The 23283-nt window shown below is 27.4% G+C and overlaps 3 protein-coding genes across 9 annotated transcripts in view; all 3 read left to right on the top strand.

The window, feature by feature from the left end:
• Positions 1-417: 417 nt before the first annotated feature.
• LOC123272484 (dual specificity mitogen-activated protein kinase kinase hemipterous-like) lies at positions 418-8319 on the top strand. Of its 2 annotated transcripts, none has more exons than XM_044739325.1 (8): positions 418-835; positions 1792-2279; positions 2361-2540; positions 2841-2975; positions 3289-3533; positions 5392-6114; positions 7126-7416; positions 7501-8319. In XM_044739325.1, exons 1-8 carry the CDS (start codon positions 667-669, stop codon positions 7634-7636), a joined length of 2367 nt encoding a protein of 788 aa, XP_044595260.1. In that variant the 5' UTR covers positions 418-666; the 3' UTR covers positions 7637-8319. The 2 variants fall into 2 exon arrangements, with proteins under 2 accessions (XP_044595260.1, XP_044595259.1); XM_044739324.1 differs by having other exon boundaries at positions 7114-7416.
• A 2131-nt stretch (positions 8320-10450) lies between these two features.
• Positions 10451-18174, top strand: LOC123272480 (histone-lysine N-methyltransferase EHMT2). 3 transcript variants are annotated; one of them, XM_044739316.1, is made up of 10 exons: positions 10451-10586; positions 10841-12569; positions 12814-12861; positions 13049-13152; positions 13344-13989; positions 14550-14882; positions 15022-15714; positions 16485-16735; positions 16943-17118; positions 17201-18174. In XM_044739316.1, the coding sequence occupies exons 2-10, from the start codon at positions 10907-10909 to the stop codon at positions 17361-17363; spliced, it is 4077 nt and encodes a 1358-aa protein (XP_044595251.1). In that variant the 5' UTR covers positions 10451-10586; positions 10841-10906; the 3' UTR covers positions 17364-18174. The 3 variants fall into 3 exon arrangements, with proteins under 3 accessions (XP_044595251.1, XP_044595252.1, XP_044595250.1); XM_044739317.1 differs by having other exon boundaries at positions 10538-11261; positions 11292-12569; XM_044739315.1 differs by having other exon boundaries at positions 10538-12569.
• A 1540-nt stretch (positions 18175-19714) lies between these two features.
• LOC123272474 (voltage-dependent calcium channel type A subunit alpha-1) overlaps positions 19715-23283 on the top strand; it is a 134442-nt gene continuing 130873 nt past the window's right edge. For 2 of the 4 annotated variants that reach the window (XM_044739289.1, XM_044739294.1), the window contains exons 1-2: positions 19716-19806; positions 20046-20258. The gene's annotated coding sequence lies outside the window, so the exon portion shown is untranslated. Of the gene's footprint in view, positions 19807-20027; positions 20259-23283 lie in introns of those variants that run through there. The other 2 variants (XM_044739284.1, XM_044739285.1) reach the window with 2 other exon arrangements.

Raw genomic sequence — 23283 nt, 5'->3', positions numbered from 1 at the left:
TCAAGTGACAGTTAAATTTAATGTCATAAAAAAATGAAGTAGCCCACGAAATTTTTTAAGTATTTGTTTGTTTTAAAATTAAAATTAAGTTAGCCGACATGTAAAAATTTTTAGAATTTTTTTTATTGAAAAAATGATTACAAAAAAATAAAAAAAAAATTTCACTCGTAAGAAACTTCAAAAACTGTAAGTGCAATTTAAAAAAAATATTTTTTTGTTCTAATTTGATTATTAAAAAATTAAAAACGTCGGCTAACTTTAGTATTATTGTTTTAAAATATTTAATTGTTCCCAAGAACAAAAACCAACAATTAATACTTTACCAACAGCAAGTACAAGCGAAAAATTTAAAATGACAGCTGGCACCACACTGAAAGAACCAACATGTCGCTACCGTCTTGTTATATTATTTTCTTGCTCTCTATTACACTGGGGGTTTTCACTTGGTGCAGTTCAATGCTGCCAAAAAGGGCAGACTGATACTGGGACACCAAGAGAATCATAGAATATTTTAATAATGTCTGTTAAAATTGTTTAATAAATATACCAGTTGGACACTGACTACAAAAAAATCCAGGAATAGTGTTCTGCGAATTAGTGCGTGTAATAAAATATTAACAATTAAAATAAAAAACCAAGACCAAGACCAAGACAAAGAAAAAAATAATGTCTAGTACGTTAGAAAATAAAATACTAAATTTGCAAGAGCGGTTAAGAGCTGAAACGGAGTCTCGGGATCGGGACCGACGAGTTAACGATGTGCCACCAGGTTCAGGGCTCCAGGGTTCCTCTTCAGCACCGACGTCTTCACCAGCCGCCCGAAGACCACGGCAACGTATGTATCATCTATATATTCAGTTATATTTTTACATAATTTCAATTAGCCTGTCATATTTAACACCTCTATTAATATTTCTGCCTACCTTCCTCAAAACTTAATAATTATTTTCATTTAAATCTATTTATTGATACTATATACAGTAATAGCTGATAAATATTTTGATTAATACCATGAACAGGTTATGTTGATTATCCTTGTCTTGTTATTTATATGACAACTTATTGCATACATACTACGCGGAAATTTTTGACGTAATACTTTAATACCTTATTTTATACTTAATCTCTTTTTATTTTGACATTCTCCAAACTTTCTATTTAAATTTCTTACCTTATTTACTCTTCTGGAATTTTAATCCCTTTTCTGTATCTAGAAAAATTTTTATTTCCCAATTCTAAGTAAACTCTAATTATCATCAACCAGTTAGTTAATTTATTTAATGCAAAAAAAAAATTATGAAAATAAAGTTAGCCGACATCTAAAAAATTTTATCATTTTTTTTATTAAAGAATTATTAGAAAAAAATTTTTTCATTTGTTAAAAACTTCAAAAATTATAAGTGCAATTTTTTAAAAATATTTTTTAGTTATAATTTAATAAATTAAGCAAATTAAAAAAATCAAAAACGTCGGCTAACTTTATTATTATAAAAAAATTACGTATAAATAAATAAGTGTATTTATTTATTTATTATTACTTATATTTTAATGATATTAAAATTAGCTGTCACTTGACAATTTTTTAATTTTTTTAACACATAAATTTGCTCCAAAAAATTATTTAAAAAAAATTGCATTTTTAGTCTATTAAAATTTCTAAATGTCAATTTTTTTTTGTCATAATTTATTTGTTAGAAAAATTCTTAAAATTATTAACTATCTGCTAAATTAATTATCATTATATTCTAAGATTGACATACTGATAAAATTGTTTCTAAAAAAAAAAAATAGTTGGAGATATGGGAACACCGACCCGACCGAGAAAACAATTAGATTTGCCGATACAGATGGTACAACCGAAGACCTGTGACAGCGAAGTCGAGTCAAAACTCCAGGAAATAATGAAAATGAATGGGATACTTACGATAAACGGGCAGAAGTATCAGACGGATATGAAGGATCTTGAGCACTTGGGAGAGCTGGGCAATGGAACTTGTGGACATGTCGTTAAAATGAAGCACAAACCCAGCGGTGTGGTTATTGCCGTAAAGCAAATGCGACGCTCGGGCAACTCTGAAGAAAACAAACGTATCATTATGGATCTTGACGTGGTCCTCAAGTCCCACGATTGTCCTTACATTGTACAGTGCTTAGGTTGTTTTATTACCGAGTCGGATGTGTGGATTTGTATGGAGTTGATGGCCACTTGTCTAGATAAATTATTAAAAAAATTACGGCAACCGATACCCGAAGATTTTTTAGGCAAAGTTACTGTTGCAGTAAGTTTACCATTTAATTTATTTATTTTTAATTTATTTTTCTAATTTATTTTATTCTATTCATTCATTTTTATCCAACAGACTGTTAAAGCACTGTCGTACCTGAAAGATTCACATGGAGTTATTCATAGAGACGTTAAGCCTAGTAATATTTTGCTGGATGAATCGGGCGGTGTTAAACTGTGTGATTTTGGTATTTCTGGGCGTTTAGTTGACAGCAAAGCCAAGACCAGAAGTGCAGGATGCGCGGCCTATATGGCGGTAATTATTTAACAACTTTTTTAGATAAATAATTTTACGTCAATACACACTTATGACGTCAATAAAATTCTTTAAATCAATTAAAAAAAGATTATGCTTGATATGATACTAAATTATTTATTTCAATTAACTTAAAAGTAATAATCTGCTATAGAAATAATTAATTGACTAGCTTTGATTAGATAAGATAAATAAAATCGATTATTATTAATGAATTTGAATGGAAAATTTTGGTGGTGTTGATTATCAGGAGATGACTCTAAATTAATAATTTAGAGCTAATTAAATTATCATTTTCAGCCGGAGAGAATAGACCCGCCGGATCCCACCAAACCAGACTATGATATTAGAGCAGACGTTTGGAGTTTGGGTATAACTTTGGTGGAATTAGCTACTGGAGTTTTCCCTTATCGAGATTGCAAGACTGATTTTGAAGTAAATATCTTTATTATCTATTTTTAAATTTTAAATAATTAGATTGAAAATTTTTTACATTGATCATTTTATTACTTACTAAGATTTAAAATTAGAGTGTATTTAATAAATCCCGGAAAAAATAGACCTGGAAAAAATTTTAAAGTTATGAAAAATTCATATTATTTCAGATTTATTAAATTAATAATATTATAATTTTTATTTTACATTAATTTTAATGAAATAATATGAATTTTTCAAAAATTTAAAATTTTTTCGGGTCTACTTTTTCCGATTACCGTATTTAATAATGTTTAAAATTTTTTTAAATTAGGTTTTGAGCAGGGTGGTACAAGAAGATCCACCAGCTCTTCCTCTAGCCATACCATTTTCAAAGGAATTTCGTTCTTTTGTCACGTGCTGTTTAACGAAAAATTACAAACAACGGCCTAAATATAATAAACTGATGGAACATTCGTTTATTAAAAAATACGACGTTCAAACAGACAGCGCTAATCCCTCGTTGCCTGGGTCTGGAAGTCAGTGGCTCGGTAGAGTTATGAAACAACTCGAACCTAGGTGAGTATCATTGAAACAAGTGGATTTTATTTTCAATCTTAGATAAATTTTTTAAATTTTCTATAAACGATTTAGAGTTTGTTTTTTATCATTGTACAGAATGATCTTTATTTATTATAATTACGATGTAATGTAGATACGAGAATGTTTTTATAATTTTTTTTTTTTTTTTCGACTTTTTTTTTCTAGTGAGGAATCGAATATAGTTAGAAATTTAAAACGGCATGAGATTCCCGACTAATAAAATAATGTTTGGTTTGGTATTTTATTTTTTATGATAATAATAACCAGGTATCCTGATTTATTAAAAATACATCCACGAGTAATTAAATTTACATATTTTTTTTTCTTTTATATCATTTATCTACTTTTATTTTTATTTTGTAAAAATTTGTTCTTTGCTGTAAAAAAATAACTCGTTATTTTAATTATTTTTTTCAACAATAATTAGTGTTCAAAATAAGTCATTTTATTTGAATGATTTTTTTTTAATATTTATTAAGCGTAAATTTATTTTTATTTAAAATTATTCCTCACAATAAACTTTTTAAATATTTTTTTTCATTCATACATTTTTTGTTGTAATAAATTAATATACTTAATTTAATTAAAAAAAAAAATTAAAATAATTACTCTGGTGGTACTAATTGAAATAACTATAAAAAAACTGAATTATTTAAATAAAAAGGCTTATTTAAACAATATCAGGCAAAATTTTGTATATCACATTACAAAGATCGCTGTATTATTTAAAATTCTTTATAACAAAGCATAAAGAACCGGCTGTTAAATAAAATATTAATAAATATTAATTACCAAATTGTCTTATCTTTTTTTAAAAATAAAAACCGATAGAATTCGCTCAAATGAAATCGTTTAATTCGATTTAAACGTTTCCGTGCGTGTTAAATTGTGTTGCAGCGTTGAGCTTGAGGGAGGCAGCGCAGCGTAGCATCTTCGCTTCCTCACCTCCACTCTCATCACACAAATACATACTTCAACACATCCTTACTGTTAAAAAAAAAAAAAAAATAATCAATAAAGATAATAATATTATATTAGACACAAAAATCACAAAAGTATCCGCAACCTTTGAACAGACACCACAAAATCTTTAAAAAGTTAAAAAACCAGAAATATGCAATCTGTCCAATTTTCATTTCGAGTTGTTTGGTTTGTGCACGTGCCTGTTACACATCCCACCCTTCAACCCCCACTCATGGTAAGCAATCTTTTTTTATTTATTAAAAAGTATTCGTTGTTTATTTTATTTTGTTGTATTGTCTGACTGTCTAAGTGATGTGATATTTTTTGCTTATTAGTTTTTTTATTTCAATCGCTATCAATTTTCCCTATCTTCCTTTCTCTATCTCTTTTTCTCACTATCTTTATTAAGTATCAATAATGTTGAAATTTTTATTTATAATTATTTTTGAATTTTTTTAAATAATTTTAAAAAATTCATAAATAATGTAAATAAAAATTTTATTAATGAATGTATACTAATATAAGTTCCTTTTATGCATGAAATTCATTATTAACATTATAACTTTCCATTAACTCTTATTTTCATTAAAAAAAAATGCACAGGATTTCTGCAGGATTTTACACTGGCGTTCACGTGGATATTCTCTAAATATTTTTTTTGTTCATTGTCAATCATTGTCAAGTCCGAAAATTGTGTTTTTGATTTTCAATAAAAAATTAATTTGCTTTGCATTGAATTTTATTTTTAAAAAAATCAATTAAGGACTTTAATCACAAAGAAAATTTATTAAAAAAAAATTTAATAAAATTTCTTGATTAAAAAATAAAAAAAATAAAACAAATAATTATAATAAAAATAATTTAATTTCAGATTAACGGAAAATGATAAGCAACGAGTAACAGGACACATTTCTCTGAAGCAAACTTCAAATTTACGTAACAATCAAACGGAGAGCCAGAATTATTTAAAAAACAACACGACAGCAGCAACTGTTACCAAAGAGCCTCAAAATACAAACAGTACATTTTCGTCGTTTTATCAGAGACTAACAAGCGCAGAGAATGGATTATCGACGTATGTACCGTACAGTCCGTATGCATGGAGACGCAAAGAAATAACGAGGCCTTTCTCGCCACCAACGAATAAAACAAATGAGCAAGATCCAGTACATGTATCAAATACATTGTCAACGACCACTGGAGTGACTACGGCGACAAGATCTTACTCGCCTTACCGTCAGTATACCGAGCAAAATCGTAGATCGACAAATGGCTCGAGTGTCTGTAAAATAGATATCAATTCGCTGGATAAGTCCTATCATAATAGTAGATTGGATGAACGTGACGGGAGTGCAGATCGATGGCAAACTGTTTCACGGTCTCTCAGTCCTTTTACCCGCGACTATTCACCATGGAGACGAGAGAATGTTGATCCCCCGGGTGTCATTCAGCCTATTACTGAATCCGCTAAGTATTCACCCTTCGTACAGCAAAGACTGGGACAATATTCTACTCCTATACAAACTCCACCGACTTCTCTACAAACTCATTCGCCTTATGAAATTTATGGAAGTCCAATGATAAGTCGTAAAAGGTATTTTTTTATATTAAACCATATTTTAAATGATACTGAAATCAGTAGACATCTGAAAATTTTTTTTATTTTTATAAAAAATCAATTATGATAGAAAAAAATATTTTATTTATTTATTGCAAAAGAACACCGAGCGGCAGTATAAATTAATAGTAAAAATAAAATATTTTAAAATATAAGGTAAAAGACCCAGTTATTGACACTTACAATTTTATTTTAACTAAAAAAAAAAGCCAACTCTAATAAATTAATAAATACAATCTGTAAATTATAAATTTTTGGCTAGTTCGTTTTTTGAAAACATTTTATTTTTTTAATTAGAATAAAATTACAACTACAAATTGTCAAACAACTAGGCCAGTGTCAATAACTGGGTTTTTTACCTTATTTAAATTTAATATAAATATAAATAATGAAAATGAAGCTAAAAATAAAAATAAAAGACTTCCCGCCTTTATTATTCCTGCAATATTTATCATGCAAAAATTTCTCAGCGCTAAAATTTCTTATATCAATAATTTCTCAAAAACTACATTACTGGATAAATTATATCATGAGAAATTATTGCTTGAGAAAAAAGGGATGGACGTGAAAATAAAATTGGTGATATTGTGAATGTATTAGTTATTTAGTATTAGTTATAGAAAAATATTAAATCTGCAACTTGTCGACGACTTAGGCAACTATCGATTTTAAATTAACTGTATACATCTTCCATAGTCATTGGATCCACGAATGTACATATAATATGACACATATTTACAGAATTTTATAATTTATAATTTTTTTTTATTTTACACGTGGAATTTTTTTTATTACAATTTAATTATTATGTCTATTGATTTCAGTATCATTATTTTAAAGATGACACTAAAGCAAACTTTAATTTTTTTTTATATAAATAAAACACATGCTAGTATAAAAAAATAAAATATTGAAGCTTTAATGACATCTGCATGAAATTCTTAATAACAATTTATTAACAAAAAAAAATTAAAGTAATTATTGTAGATACCCTTCAGAACCACCTGCGTCAGGTTCCCACGGACCATCGAGCCCTCAATTATTGATTTCACGTTTCGCTCACCAGTTAAATCAAGACCCTTTACCTAAGACAGCTCCCATCGAGGTGGTGAATCCCAAAGAGTCAGCCAAGAAAAGATTCGCTTCTTATGTTAGATTGAGGCTCGGTGGTGATCGAGCACCTTCACCGGAACCACCTCCGCGATTCAGTCGCGGGGAATCCCCTCTCGCTCTAAGAAGAAATTTAATCGATCAACCATCGCCTTCATTTTCTCGAAGGTAATTTGAGATTTATTGATAAAAATAAATTGAGTTAATAATTTATAATTTATAGTTTCTAACGAATGAATAAATATTTTTTAGGTACATATCACCGTCACCACCCCAACCACCACCTCGAAGACTTTCTGAAAGTAATTCAGTACCTGGTAGTCCTCAGCACGTACGTGCGCGACTTCATTACACACCAGAACCACAGAGAAGGCCTCCGCTTCCATAACCCACCGTCATAATTGCCTCGTAATAATTAAAAATCCACATTAGTGCCATACAATTGTCTTATCGAAGACTATTCTGATAAATCGCTTAATTGATTATTGGATTATTGAATAATTATTCTTAGTCGAATTTTCAAGTTTAATAATGTTTCTGTGCGGTACAAAATTTAATATAACACGCGATCTTTAGCTCGTCACATTATCTAATAATAATAATTAATAATTAACATTAAATTTATTAAAGTATTATGTGCAAAACGTCTGTAAGACTAGAAAATTTTTACACGCGTTTGTAATTAAAGTGACGTTAATTCGTTGATGAGTTTTAATAATTGCATCGTAGTCTTGAGTCACGAAATTTATATTTGTTCGTGTATATTAATTGATTTATAATTCTATACATATATATATATGTATATGGAAAAGAGAGAAATTATATATTAAAATTTTTCAATGCCTCTTGTATCGCCTATTTGTATTTAAATCAGTAACAATGTGCTCAACTTTTTATATCGCTTGTCAAAAAACTATTCGAGTATATTTAATTAATAAACTAATTAAAGTTTATTATTAAAGAATTTGCGGGTTCTGAAAAAAATACGCGGTATCGTTTTTCATTAAAATTTTTAATTGGAAAATATTTTAATATTTTAATTATGTAATTATGTTGCTCCATATTATAATTTATTTAATAAATAAATAAATAAATAATTTACATTAAAAAATCGAGCAAAATTGCAAAATTAAAATATTAAAATAAAGTGAAAAAATTAAATCACGGCCTATATAAAATAATATTTTTTTTCAGAAATATTTAATTAAAAATTAAATATTTGAAGTAAAAAAATACGCGCGATAATTTATTAAAACAAAGAAAAATTTGTGAAAATTTTTATGTCTTTTCTAAAATTACTATAATATTTATAAAATTGAATTACATAAAAAAATCTTGAGCTTAATTATATCTCGGCATTACTAATTGATAAAAAATTTTGATAATCGCTCTGATTTATTTATTAATGAATAATTGTAAGGGGGATTGTGTGACTTGATAAAAAATACGTAAATTTTTGTACACAATTACAAGAGATCGATAAATTATTATATATTTGTAATCGTGAATAAAATATTCACGATGTAAAAAAATGCACAAGCCTTACGGCATTGATTATTATTATTATAAAAAGTAAATATATTAATTAACAGAGATATAAAATAATAAAATTGTATATTATTTAATTGATAAATGCATTGCGGATGAAGATAAATTGTAATTATTAATTTTAATCGATATTCATTTAATACAATAAATAGTACTCTATATGATAAACATACACACACACACACGTACACATACGTACCGACAATTACTTCTGTCAGAGTATCTGTTGCGATGTAAATAAACTTATATTTATACGATATTTATTTTTTTATTTTTCTTCCGAAATCCTCCCTTAAATTTTTATCAATTACATCTTTATTTATTTATTCATTCATGTACAGGTATGTTTATATAATTTTGCATACGTGGAATGTCCTCAATAGCCTGAATAAAATAATTCACGCATGCCAAGTAAAATCGATTTTTTGAGTTTATTCTTATTTTTTTTTCTTTGTTATAATTACATTCATTTTTAAATTTATGTTTGATCTATTTGCTTATTAATATTAATATAAATTATGAAAATAAAGTTAGCTGACATCTAAAAATTTTTATGATTTTTTTTTATTAAAAAATTATTACAAAAAAAATTTTTCATTTGTTAAAAACTTCAAAAACTATAAGTGCAATTTTTTAAAAATATTTTTTAGTTATAATTTAATAAATTAAGCAAAGTAAAAAAATAAAAAATGTCGGCTAACTTTATTATTATATATAAACTTAATAATTTTTGTTTTACTCATTATTTATTATACTCAGAAACTAAATTTATAATTAGTTTTTATACATATAATTTATATTTTGATTAGTTAAATTTATTAATATTCAAAAGTACTTATAATTTTTTTTTATATTTATAATAATTATATATTTTAAGTAAAAAAGAAAGCATAAACATTTCTTAGGTCTTTGATAAATTTTTATAACAAAGACTTTAGTTTCTTGAAAAATTAAACAATTGATTGTCAATTATAATAATTGACTATTGTAATAAAAAGTTTTTTAATAAAATTGTTAGTATTTACTAAAATTATATAAAATTTTAATTATCAAAATTTAGAAAAAAGTTTATGACATTAAAGTTAGCAGTCATTAGAGAATTTAATTTTCTTTTAATAAACAAATTTGTTCCAAAAAATAATTCAAAAAAAAAGTTGCATTTTTTATTTATTTAAATTTCTACATAGCAATTTTTATTTCTAATTTTTTTTGCCATAATTTATTTGTAAAAAAAAATTCTAAAAATTATTTAACATCTGCTAAATTAATTTTCATAAAAAGTTTTATGAATTTTAATTTTTTAAAACTTGTAAAAGAAAAATATTTTTGTCAAAATTTTTTTAGTTTTTCCAAAATTATACTTGTTTTTTTTTGTTTACTAAAAAAATTTGACAGATACCTGCTGTTTTTTAAATCATATGCAGACAATAAAAAAAGATTTGGTAATTAAAAATAAATTATATTTATAACATTGAATGCGCAAGGTAATTCTATACAATCTTACAGAAATAAAATAAAAATCGTATAAATATATACCCATATGTTTTGCGGGATCTACATGTAAACAACAATGAAAATAATAATAAAAAAATTACCATAACCTTAAAAACAATACTTGAATTAAAAAATCTATTTAAATAATAATATATAACAATTAGTGAGTAATAAAAATGAAAGATATAAAGTTTTAAAAGATAGATAAAAAAAGTAAAATATTTAGTTGGATTTGGATCGGCCCGTCCCTGAGAAATCAATATGGCCTCCGTGCCGTGGTCGGGGCACGCGAGTTGGTAATATTTTTCATAAATTTTTCAACAAAAACACTATTGTATTAATTTATAAAAATTAGTTAGATTTATCAAGTAGACATTATTGAAGAAACATACATTTTTATTTAATTAGTTAGGTAGTAATTTATCGAGAAGGCTGAAAATAAATAGTGAACTGCTGCCGAAGAGCGATGACTGAAGCCGATTTATATTTTTGTTATAAATAAATAATAAAAATGTACGTATTAATAAAATAAATTTTGTATTTGTGATAGGTAATGTGCGGTGTAAATTAGTCCGTTGAAGATGTTGCTTGGCTGACATTGTTAAAAAACTAAAAAATGTCCGAAGAAAAAGATATGAGTAAGGAGGGTTGTCCGGAAGAAGAGCTTGAGGATGATGATATGGCGACTATAAATGCTGTAGGTGATAAAGTTAGTATACAAAAAATATTAGAAGGCATGACCAATGAGTTTAATCGAAGTATTCATAACAATTCAGCTGCTAAGAGTATTGAGGAACAGCAACAAGACGATACTAGTTCTAAGATCGGTACTGATGCTGAGTATTTAGATGAAGAGGATATTAATAATGATAATGACGATGATAATGATCAAAGTAATGATATTGCTCTAGACAAAGAGTCTGAGTCGGTGGATATTAATAGTATTAACGCTGAAGATCATCAGCAGATTGATGAAGATCGGCAAGAACAAGAAGAAGAACAAGAAGAACATGAAGCTGATGTTGAAGCTGAAGCTGAACCTGAAGCTGAACCTGAACCTGAACCTGAAGCTGAAGAAGAAGAAGAAGAAGAAGAAGAAGAAGAAGAAGAAGAAGAAGAAGAGGAAGAAGTGGGACTGGTTGAGAGCCTTGAAGATCCGGAAATTATTGAGTTGCCTCGAGCTGAAACCAAAAAGGATAACATTCCAAGAATTGTTTTGACCTTTAGGACGATTGATGAGACGACCAATGACGGCAGGAAGACTAAAATATCTAGTTGCGCTTCTAATTTAAGCTTAGTACCGGATGAACTTAGTAATTGTGATCAAATTGGCGGCGTCTCGGTTAAGATTGAACATTCAGATGATCATTCTGATGTTGTTGAAAAGTCAGATGTTGAAGAGAACAATGATGAACATGACGAAGAGGTCAAGTCGGATTGCAATGACAAAGATCAAGAGCAAGAGCAGCAAGCCGAGGTGATTAATTATGATAATTTAGTTGATGCTGTCGTTGAAAATGAAGAAACTGAAGTTCAAGCTGAAGAGCTAGCAGAGAAGCCCGCTGAAGTTAATTCAGTTGATGACACTGTGAGAAGTGATCCTTCAATTGAAGGATTACTTGAAGGAGAAATAGCTTCAATTGAATCTGCAGCGGTAGTTGATCAAGAGAAGAAAGACCAAGAAGACCAAGAAGGATCTAATGTTGCTACTGGTGATAATCAGGCACCCTCGACGAGAAAACGGAGGAGAAGGACGAGATTTAGAGCTTTTAGTGACTCGACTGAAGAAACACCTAGTCTAAAACGATCCGCGCGCCGACTTTGTAAGGAATCTGGCAAGAGTACGGTTTTAGAAAGTGCCATGGCGATTAAAGAAAAGTCTTATTCTACCGAGGAGAATAAAAAACGAAAATACACTAAGCCAGGTCGGCCTAGACGGGCTAATGTTAAGGAAGTTAAAGTTGTTAACTCTTATACTGAGCACAATAATTATTCTGACAATTCTATTAATGATTCTAAAGTCTCCAGTCCGGGAGATAGTACTGCCAATGATGCATCGTTAATTGAAGATCCACAAAATTCGTCAGTTGAGTATGAGGGTATGCCTAAACTGTCGCCTATGGTTAAAGATTCGCCGGCAAAGATCGAAACTGTTGACGATACCTCGGCTTCGGATGTTGATAAACCGTTTTTGAAACCTGCTGGGAGAAAGAAGGACCGTGGAAGGCCTAGGAATAATAGCTATGTTAGGAAAATTATTAAAAATGATTCTTTTGAAGGTGAGTTAATCATTTATATGTCTTCGACCTTGAATATTAACTTTAATTCAATTAATAATCAATAGATTTATTATGATAAATAAAAATAATTTTTAAATGACTAAATCTTGGGAATTTGGACAATAAATGAAGATGTTAAATTATAGCAATTCCTATAATTTAACATAATTTATTGTCCAAATTCCCAAGATTTAGCCATTTAATTATTTTAAAATATGGACGAGAACTTAACTTTATATTTCAGATGGATCTTCAGTTGCAGAAGCTGGAAAAAATAATGACTATCCAGAAGGTAAAATTAAATTTTTAATTTTTAGTATACGAAAAAAGTATCTGTACTTTCTAAGAAATTGAATTTATCTTTATCAAGTTTTATCTGTAAATTATGATAATTACATACATATTAAAAAATATATAAAACAAATATTTGAAATGTCTATTTATAAAGAATAAATTAAATAATTGATATTTCATTTTAGAATATCACGTCCCAATGAAAAGAACTCGCAGAACTATGGTGCCAAGTCCCAGTCCAGCTGAGGGACAAGCATCAAAACCAGAATCATCAGCAGTATTTAGTGAGGTAAAGTAAAATTTAATTAAATATTAATATTGAATAATAACTTATTTATTTATTTTATTATTATTCTCGTTACAAAAAAAATTCCAAAATGTGCATAGAACGAGTACATATAAAATTATATATTTTTATTATCAACAATCACTTATAAATTGATATCACTTGATTAATTAGATTTTTTTTTTATTAAATAGACTTATGAACAATCGATGATATGTTTGTGTCAAGTGAGATCGCAGCTATACGTAACGATAACAGGATCAGGAACGCCGCTATTTTGTACAGCGATAGATTCAATAGACAACAGATTAATAGGATGTTGTAATGAAGTAGATGGCAATGACGTAGCAATGAGACGGCCGAGTACACGAGTACCATTCATTATTTTATGCTGTGCTCATAAAGAACGTTTATTACGTCACAATTGCTGTCCGTCGTGTGGTTTATTTTGTACTCAAGGTAAATTTGTACAATGTATAAACGGACATCAATTTCATCGTGACTGCGAAGTTTACGTCAACAAAAAACCTGTTTGTCCTCACTGTGCCAATGAGACGTCTAATGTCGACGTTTTGATAACTATGACAGGATCTCGTAAGCCTGTTTATATTCCAACAAGGAGAAAATTTTCAAAACTTCCCTCTGCGAAGATGAGTTTGCCTGGTAAGGGTGATAACACTAAACTCGCGGAAAGACCACCGAGTCCTTTGGTCAAGCCGGAGGATATTAAGATACCTGAAGTCACTGTGAATACCAACGAACGTTCAGAGCGATTTACTATAATAAGTCTTTATACTTCTGTTAAAAATGGCGATTTAGATAAATTAGTCAATGTTTTAGGTAATTATTATCAATTAATTAATTAATTTTTAATTAAGGGGGAACACTGTGACGGTCGACATAAAAGGTGATTTTTGGGAATTTTTTTGACAAGGAAAATAAAGGAATTTGGGGATCGGGTTTTTTTTTTAATTTTATTAAGGGTATATTAAAGATTATTACCCTAAATTTTTATTAAAAAATATTTAATTATTACAAAGTTATTGACTTGAAATTATTAAAAGTTATTAAAAATTTTTTTAGCTGGGTTAAAACAAAAAAAAAAAAACAGTAAAAATAATGAGAAAAAAAAGGGGAAATTTTCTCTAGTGCTCTATGAGATTGTTAATAACTTTGTAATAATTAAATATTTTTTAATAAAAATTTAAGGTAATAACCTTTAATGTACCCTTAATAAAATAAAAAAAACCCGATCGCCAAATTAATTTATTTTCCCTGTCAAAAAAATTCCCGAAAATCACCTTTTTTATTGACCATCACAGTGGTGTTCCCCCTTAATAATTCATGACATGATTATAAAATAGTTTGGTTAATTAATTGATGGATTAATCGTGTTTTAGCTTGTGGTTATAATGCTAATCACCCATTTCGTGAGTACTCACATCGTACAGCGCTTCATATAGCTGCCGACCGCGGTCACTTGGGATGTGTTCATGCGCTGGTTCAAGCTGGTGCTCAATTAGATGTTATGGATAAGAATCAATTGACACCTTTGATGCTAGCCGCAATGGAAGGAAAGACTGAAATTGTACGTTATTTAGTACGTGTTGGTGCTGACGTTACGCTTAAAGGAGAAGATGGTATGACTGCTTTACATATGGCCGCTAAGTCTGGACATCTTGAGTCCTGTAAGATTATTTTGTCTGAATGTAAAGTGCCTAGGACTTTAGTAGGTGTGTATTTTTTTTTGTTAATTAATATTTTTTATATAATAAAAAAAATTAATATTTTTTATGTAATAAATAAAATTAATATTTTTTATATAATAAAAAAAAATTAATATTTTTTATATAATAAAAAAAATTTGTTTAGATTCTGTTGATGATGGTGGATGGACGAGTTTAATTTGGGCTTGTGAATTCTGTCATACAGACGTAGCACGATTTTTAATAGAGAAAAAATGTGATCCTTTGATAAGAGACGCCGAACAAAATATAGCCTTGCACTGGAGTGCTTATAGCGGTAGTTCTGAGATTACAGAGATGTTATTGAACGAAGAGTGCGATGTCAATGCTGTTAATGTTCACGGTGACACGCCGTTACATATAGCAGCACGACAGGACCAGTATGCTGTTAGCGTTTTGTTGTTAGCACGCGGTGCCAAAGTATCAGAAGTTAATGCTGCTGGAGAGACGGCTATAAATTGCTGCACGACTGATGGTGATACTATGGCAGCGTTGAGATTAAATGCCAAAGTTATTGAATTGTCGGAGAATATGTGGGAAAAAACAACAAGAATTCTTACTAATGATATTTCTCGTGGTAAAGAATCAAATCCTATACAGTGTGTTAATGGGTTTGATTCAGAGGATAAGCCAACAGATTTTTTGTATGTGGTGGAAAATTGTTTTACAAGTAATATTAATGTTGACAGAACAATAACTTCGTTGCAGTCCTGTCACTGCGAAGATAATTGTAGCTCGGAAAAATGTCTTTGTGGTAATATTAGTTTAAGATGTTGGTATGATGAAGAAGGAAAACTAATTCCGGAGTTTAATTATGCTGGTAAGTTTACTCTTTTAAATAATTTTATTTTATTTATTTATTTAAAAAAATTAAATGTTCTTAAAATTTATATGTTACGTTCTCGGAAATTTTTTTCCTGACTCAATAATTCGTAACAAATTAATTTTTAAATTGAATTAGATATATGAAAATTAAGTTTCAATTTTATAATGTTATAGCATTTCATTGCTGATTTACGCGCAATGAACAAATAGAACAATTTATGAAGAATATTTTTCTCCATGTTAAATTGTAATTTAAGTAATCAATTAAAACAGAAAATTAATTAATTTAAATTATTAGCTTATTATTTAATAAAATCATAAAGTTATTGATTTATAATAATAAATATGTACGTCACCGCAAATCTCGTGACAATAATTTATGCTTCCTTTTTTTGATAGCAATTATTAAATTTCTGTTTTTGCTGACGCAAAGTAACGAATCACTCCCAGGGTCATTAAAAAATTTGAAATAAATTTTTATTTGGTAAAATTTTTACCAAAATTCCGTCCCGCTCCTGAATTTGACCGGAACGTTACATATAATTCAAAAATTATATTTATTAATTTATCAGAGTTAATTTTTTTTTTTTTTTTTTTTTTTTTTTAATTATAATAAAATTGCAAGTGTCAATAACTGGGTCTTTTACCTTATATAATTTGTATGAACTTATTTAGAGACTTTGTTATTGGCTTTTTGGCTGTTGGGTTGTATAAAAGGAAATAAATAAATAAATTAATTAACTTAATTGCAATTTTTTTTTACAGATCCACCAATGTTATTTGAGTGTAATCAAGCCTGTGCTTGCAATAGAATAACGTGCAATAATCGTGTAGTTCAACATGGATTGACTCAGCGATTCCAACTATTTAGAACGAAAGGGAAAGGATGGGGTCTAAGAAGTTTGCGCCATATACCTAAGGGTAGTTACGTCTGTGAATATGTCGGGGAAATAATATCTGATTCCGAAGCTGATCATCGTGAAGATGATTCTTACCTTTTTGATTTGGATAATCGAGTAAGCTTTGATTATAATAAAGATAAAACTAAAGCTACTACAGTGCTCCCTTCCTAAGATATAACAGGTTATCTTTTTTTCTCTTGTTCGTAACTAATGAAAAAATTGCGATAGAGCTAAAATATCTTAGGGGTGGAGCACTGTAATAATAAAATTAAAGGATCGAATTATTTTATTGATTTTTTCAACTGTTGAATATTTTTTAAGGATGGAGAGACTTATTGTATTGATGCAAGGCGATATGGTAATCTAGCACGTTTTATAAATCATTCATGTGCTCCTAACTTACTTCCAGTACGTGTTTTCGTTGAGCATCAGGATTTACATTTTCCTAGGATAGCGTTTTTCGCAAATCGTAATATTGAAGCTGACGAAGAACTCGGGTAAATTAAAAATTCATTTCGAAAATTAATTCATGACAATATTTATTAAATTAATTATTAACTTTGTAATTAAACCTTACAGATTCGATTATGGAGAAAAGTTTTGGATAATAAAATATAAATCATTCACATGTACATGTGGTGCATTAAGTTGTCGATACTCGGAGAAAACAATCCAAGTGACGTTAGATAATTACAGAAAAAAAATCCAACAAGAAGAGATATTAGCTGGCCAATTAAATTAAATATATATTAAAACTAAATAATATATTTTATTTTATTTATTTATATTTGATCGCGTCGATCTCAACGAATAGATTTTTTATTGACTATTATAATAGTAATTATTTACGAAATAATATTATTTAGATAAATCCGAAGCAGGTACAAAGAATCAAAGAATTTGTTGAGTCGTATATTTATTAAATATATTTATCATGTCATATTGATGCAGCTTATTGGTTGCAATTATTATTTTTTAATCAATGAACAATTTACTGAATTTTATTTAATTATGGTTTGACAAATTAAAAGTTGGTAATGCATTTGTTTTAGTTTTAAAATATTTAAAAGATAGAAAAATATTCAATTGAAATTATAGATGTTAATTTACTTAACTGACTGAAAAAATAGATAAAAGTCAATCATTTAAGGAGTAATTGATAGCGCTGTCTTGCATTTAAAATGTCATTTTTTTTGTTTAAGAGTTTACTCTTAATTATGCTCTTAATTTTAAAAAAATAGAACTTATTTATATTTATTCAGATATCTAAAATTTGATTGTTTGAAAAAAAAGTTATGTTGTTTTAATTTATAAACGTTTAAAGTTGGAAATATAATAGTTTAGGGCTCTAATAAATCAGATTTCGTCCTGTTAAAAAAAAAATCAAAGTTGTCATCACTCTGTTTGCTCATTTGTCGCTATTGTTAATTATGTAATTACAATAACAATAACTATAACTGTGTATGTAAAGTGTTCTTTAATAATCAACTTTTGTACAAAATAAATAATTTAAAATGAATTTTTTTGTATCAAATAAAATGGGTATTTATTTATTTTTACTTTATGTATTATTGGTATGCAATTAATTTAACAAGAGTTCAAGTTACTGTGATACGATTACCAAGAATTTCAAGAACTTACTAGTTACTCAAGTTCCTCAACAATCTTAATGGGGTTTTAGTGGAATTTATATCAAATTATTTCAAGTACTAAAAGCTTTCTTGCTGGAGTTAACTTGACCATTATTTTAATTAGTAGTTTAAGCCTTTGCAATGAAATATATCGCCAATTTATTGATTTATTGTTTATATAAACAATAATATAAATAACTACTTTATTACTTATTACAAAAAAATCTAATTTAATTATTAAAAATTTTATTACCAAAATGTATTATTTCAAGTTTCAATGTAAGAATTTATTATAAGAAACATTGTTTAATTTTTCATTCAAAATAATTGTTAATTTTTTATTGTAGTGTACCCAGTAATAATTTAATTACTTAAAGTAATTATTATTCCAATTAAATTTTAATAACTATTAAATACCTCAAAAAAACAATTTAAAATTTTCCCGCTTAATGTTCAGCTCTCTTATTGGCCAGAATTTAAAATTCAAGAACAAATTTTTGAGTCTAGATTTAATTTTGAGATAATTCTAGAAGAACAAATTCAAAATAATTCTTAATTTTTTATTTTAGTTTACCACCCAGTAATGATTTAATTACTTCAAGTAATTATTATTTCAATTAAATTTTAATAACTGTTAAATACCTCAAAAAAACAATTTCAAATTTTCCCGCTTGATATCCAGCTCTCTTATTGGAGAGAATTTGAAATTTAGGAATAAATCTTTGAGCCAATCAGATTAATCCTTAAGATAATCCTAGAAGATCACAAGCTCCTGATTGGTCGTTCAAACCCCAATCGTATACTTAACTCCCAACGTACAATTGTTACAGTCAGCATCATCATCCGAACCCAACGGACGCGTAATTGTAGATGTCGTCAAATCTCATCAATTTAATCAATTTTTTCCGATTATTAATTGATAATTAATTGAAATAACATTAAAAGTATCTTTATTCAGTTGACTGCTACCTAGATATCAATAAATATAAAAAAATTATTGATTAATTAATGAATAATATGCTAATGAAAAATTTTCGAATTTTTTCTACCGTGTAATCCAAATTAATTGATATGACGTTAAATTTAGCTGTCACTTTACAATTTTAAAAATTTTTTTTAATAAATAAATTATTGCATAAATGGACTTGTAGAAATTTAATAAAATTAAAAATGCAATTTTTTAAAAATAATTTTTTGGAACTAATTTTTTTGTCAAAGAAAATTAAAAAATTGTCAACTGACAGCTAAATTAAATGTCATTTAATTGATTTATTTTTTGTCATGAATATTTATGACGAGTAAATGATATTATATATTATAGATTATTAATTAATTTACAAATAATGCTTTTTTTAAGTCTCGAGAGTGCTAATGTCTGGAATAATAATGATTGACAGAAATAATAGTAATGGTGATGAAATTTGAATGTAAAATGGCGGTTAGATGAGTTATCGAGAATCATGCGTAGTGACAGTGTTGCTGTGTACAGGATTGGCCGGTAGTGAATGTTTATGTTCAAAATTGAACTGGCCGCCAGTTAGTGTAGCGACCGTGGTGAGTTTGCAGGCTTCGTGCGTAGCTGCGTAGAATATCGTAGTTATTTTTGTTTAATCGCGATTATTAATTATAAATCACTAGTTATTTTTATAATACTGAATAAATAATAATTATATTAATAAAAATAGTATTAAATAATTAATAATATTGACAATAAAATAATTAATAGTGAATCTATGACTAAGTGAATTAATAAGTTTATTTTTAATTAATTATTTTTTATCTGTATTTACTAGAGTCGAGATGACAGAGCCGAGTTCGGGAAATATATTTTTTAGCGGTTGCTATCAGAAGAAATAGCTGATTTTTTTGATAGTTTTTAATCAAGTGGTGATTATTGGAGGAGATTGCTACAATGCTCACGATGACTAGCTGACGGATACATCAAGTAACAAACACCAGATTGTTTAGCGTAACGGCGAGCCCTCAGCAGGAGAAAGCAGTGGAAGGTGAGTTTTTTTTCATTTTTTTTTAGTATCTGGGTAATAAAATTTATTTCGTGACATTTTTGTAATTAAATTTATGTTTTATTTTATTTTAAACTGAGGATGAAATGTTGAAAATTATTTTTATTGGTGAAAGGAGGTTTATGTTTTTTTTTTTAACGAAATTAATTAGAGGGCAGGGAAAAAAAATTATTTTTTATTTTAGATTTATCTTTTTTTTTTTGACGTAAAAAAATATTATTATGAATTATTGTAGAGGAACAAAAAAAATTACGTTAATTAAAAATTTTTGTTGTATAAAATTACGTGGCATTGTTTTTAATGTTTTTGTTTAATTTTATTATACAAAGTGCGGTACAATAGCGAGCATTCAGCCAGAGCCCTTCGATGTAAAGAAATTTATTACCAAGTTTTTGAGCGAAGCCGAGTAAAATTTATTTAGAAAATTTAAAAATTAAAATGGTTTAAAAATAAAATATTGGTATAGTGTAACACATTATCGATAAATAAAACAAGATAAAAAAATGCTTAAATATCCTTTCACAAAATAAATAACAACTTGGTAAAGTTTAATGTTTACGCTGAAAGCCAGGGGTTTGATTGAAAATTTATAATATGGTAGTCAAGAAAGTTTATATTTGAGTGATTATGACGAGACAGTTGAGTAGTTTAGCTTGCTAAAGAAAAAATTTTAATTTTACTCCAAAGAAGCCTGAAAATAAAATAAAATATTTCGTCGCAAATTTAACTAATTTGTATTGTTCTAGAGTAAAACTCGCTGATATGTAAAATCCGATGCGAGTTCATAGGATACTTAGTTGTATTTATGAAACTTTATTTTTGTTCATGTTTCATTTTTCTGACCCATTAGACACTCATTCGAATGATTTATTCCTTTCTTGTATTTTATTATTGCGAATATTTACTGTCAAGGATTATTGATGCTGTACATCCAGTTCTATTAGATCATTCGGTGCTCAATTGTTCGACAAATTGACAAATTACCGGCGCTAGACGACAGTAATTAAAGAGGGTATCAACTTGCGGATTGCGACGGGAAAATCAAGTTAGGTTGTTGTGTCTACAGCTTCTGAATAAGTAAATAATTAAATTATTCAATCCTTAAGGAAGAATTTTTTTCTTCGCAAGATATCTTACAAGCTCTTTATAAAATTTAATAATTTTTTTACAGAAATTTTATTGTCATAAATGCAATTGAGAAACATGATCGCATTGGAATGAGAATCAGTGAAGTGGAATTTTTTTATTGAAATATTTTTTCATAGCTAGTATTATATCAAATATACAAACAACAATAGGAGTATTATATTATTATATATAAAATATAAAATCCCGTGAAATTGTTCAATGCGATATTGATCTCTGAACGTCGCTCGAGTATTTAAATAAAATTATAGAACGATTTTTTGCTAAGCTATAATTATAATGCAATACGAGGTACAAGGCGAGTGATAAAAAGCGCTTGTAGTAATGAGCTATTAAATATAAAATCGTTTGATTGCTCCTTTTATTTTCAATTAGAATTTTTATAATTTCATTTCCTCGCTTCTTTACGCGGATTGAAGTTCTTGGGAAGAATATTTAATTTAATTATGAATTATTACTTGTAACTTATGTTTATTAGTTTAGAAAACTAATAAATATATCAGACTTAAATTTATCAAGAACTGAAAAGTAAAAAAAATTATAAGTTGGAATTTAATTATCAAATTGTACTTGTTTTATAGATTAATTAAGGATATTATGTATCTAACAGCTTAGTTGATCAATTAGAACGTTAAGCCCGTTTAAAGGCCATAAAAATTTAATTTATTAAAGTGTTATTTTACTAGCCTCATACTAACGGAATTTTATTGACGGAGTAAAAAAGTGTAAATAGAAAAAAAAATTGATTAATTAAATTTTTAGGATCTAAGGTGTTTCAATTTTTAAAAATGCGCTGTAAAAAATGATGAGGAAGATAATTTTAATGGCTTAAATTAAGAGTATTGAAGTTCATATTTTAATAGGCGTATTAAAATTTTTGTTTAAAAAAATTAATTTTAAATACATAAACTTTAATTGTTTTTGAAATATTTTGAAAATCCCCAAAGAATATTTTTTAATACAAAATTTTTTTAATTTTAATAAAAAAAAACTAAAGCGATAAAAAAATTTCAAATTTTTTGATAAATAAAATTCTAACAATTATTTATAAAAAGTGATTTAAATTAATATTTATTGTCTATGTTTTAAATCATAACTTTAAGAGATATAAAATTCAAAAATTATTAAGTAGTCAATTTCCAAAAAAAAATATTGATATAAAAATCAATAAAACTCTTAAATAAAACTTAAAACTAAAAAGTCCAAACTCTAAAATGACTAATTTATTAGTTTGTTTGTTAATAAATAAATTTGATAATTAAATAAAAAACTATCTGGCTCCTATACTTAATATTCGTTATCATTTGACTCGTAGATTTATCTATATCGTGATACCATTTACGTTCCTTCTCTTTTCCGCGCGATTAAAGCCACGCGATCGTTCATACTAACATATATGACGTTAACAGCAATGTACTTATTTTATACCTGACTACATCTATCGATCTGTTGAATTTTTGCTCGTCAGAAAGTCCATCGACCGTGGCAAATAAGTTTTAGCTAAGTTTCGTTTTGAGTTAGTTGATGTTTAAATAGAAAAAACAAAATAAAAAACGAGTCTATTTAAATTAAAAGTCTGCTAACTCTCATCACATTATTCTTCTTCTTATGGGCTTCATTTTGGCTGCACTACACTTGTTTAAACTCATATCTTGTATTTTATTGTACTTTAGCATTGTAATCACATCGTCCTCTTTTATCATTCATATACCGACACTTTTTTTATGTCACATAAAAGAATTTATTTTTGCCAACTTTTGTGTCCATAAAAAGGCGTCTTCAAGACTTATAAGACATTTATTGTCCTCATAACATATTTCAAATGTGTTTATATTTATGTTTGTTTTATTTGGGTAAATAA

The sequence above is a fragment of the Cotesia glomerata genome, linkage group LG10, assembly GCF_020080835.1.
Source record: "Cotesia glomerata isolate CgM1 linkage group LG10, MPM_Cglom_v2.3, whole genome shotgun sequence".
In the NCBI taxonomy this organism is placed as follows: Eukaryota; Metazoa; Arthropoda; class Insecta; order Hymenoptera; family Braconidae; genus Cotesia; species Cotesia glomerata.
The sequence above is the reverse complement of the archived record's forward strand: the minus strand, read 5'-3'. Positions and strand labels throughout refer to the sequence as shown.

What these genes read in the sequence shown, in the direction of transcription:
- LOC123272484 (XM_044739324.1), top strand. Translation starts at nt 667, where the DNA reads ATGTCTAGTACGTTAGAAAATAAAATACTAAATTTGCAAGAGCGGTTA. An exon ending in GATGCGCGGCCTATATGGCG is followed by an intron (nt 2,541 to 2,840) that starts GTAATTATTTAA and finishes TATCATTTTCAG; the next exon opens with CCGGAGAGAATAGACCCGCC. An exon ending in TCGCCTTCATTTTCTCGAAG is followed by an intron (nt 7,417 to 7,500) that starts GTAATTTGAGAT and finishes AATATTTTTTAG; the next exon opens with GTACATATCACCGTCACCAC.
- LOC123272480 (XM_044739316.1), top strand. Translation starts at nt 10,907, where the DNA reads ATGTCCGAAGAAAAAGATATGAGTAAGGAGGGTTGTCCGGAAGAAGAG. An exon ending in TAAATTAGTCAATGTTTTAG is followed by an intron (nt 13,990 to 14,549) that starts GTAATTATTATC and finishes ATCGTGTTTTAG; the next exon opens with CTTGTGGTTATAATGCTAAT. An exon ending in TCCGGAGTTTAATTATGCTG is followed by an intron (nt 15,715 to 16,484) that starts GTAAGTTTACTC and finishes TTTTTTTTACAG; the next exon opens with ATCCACCAATGTTATTTGAG.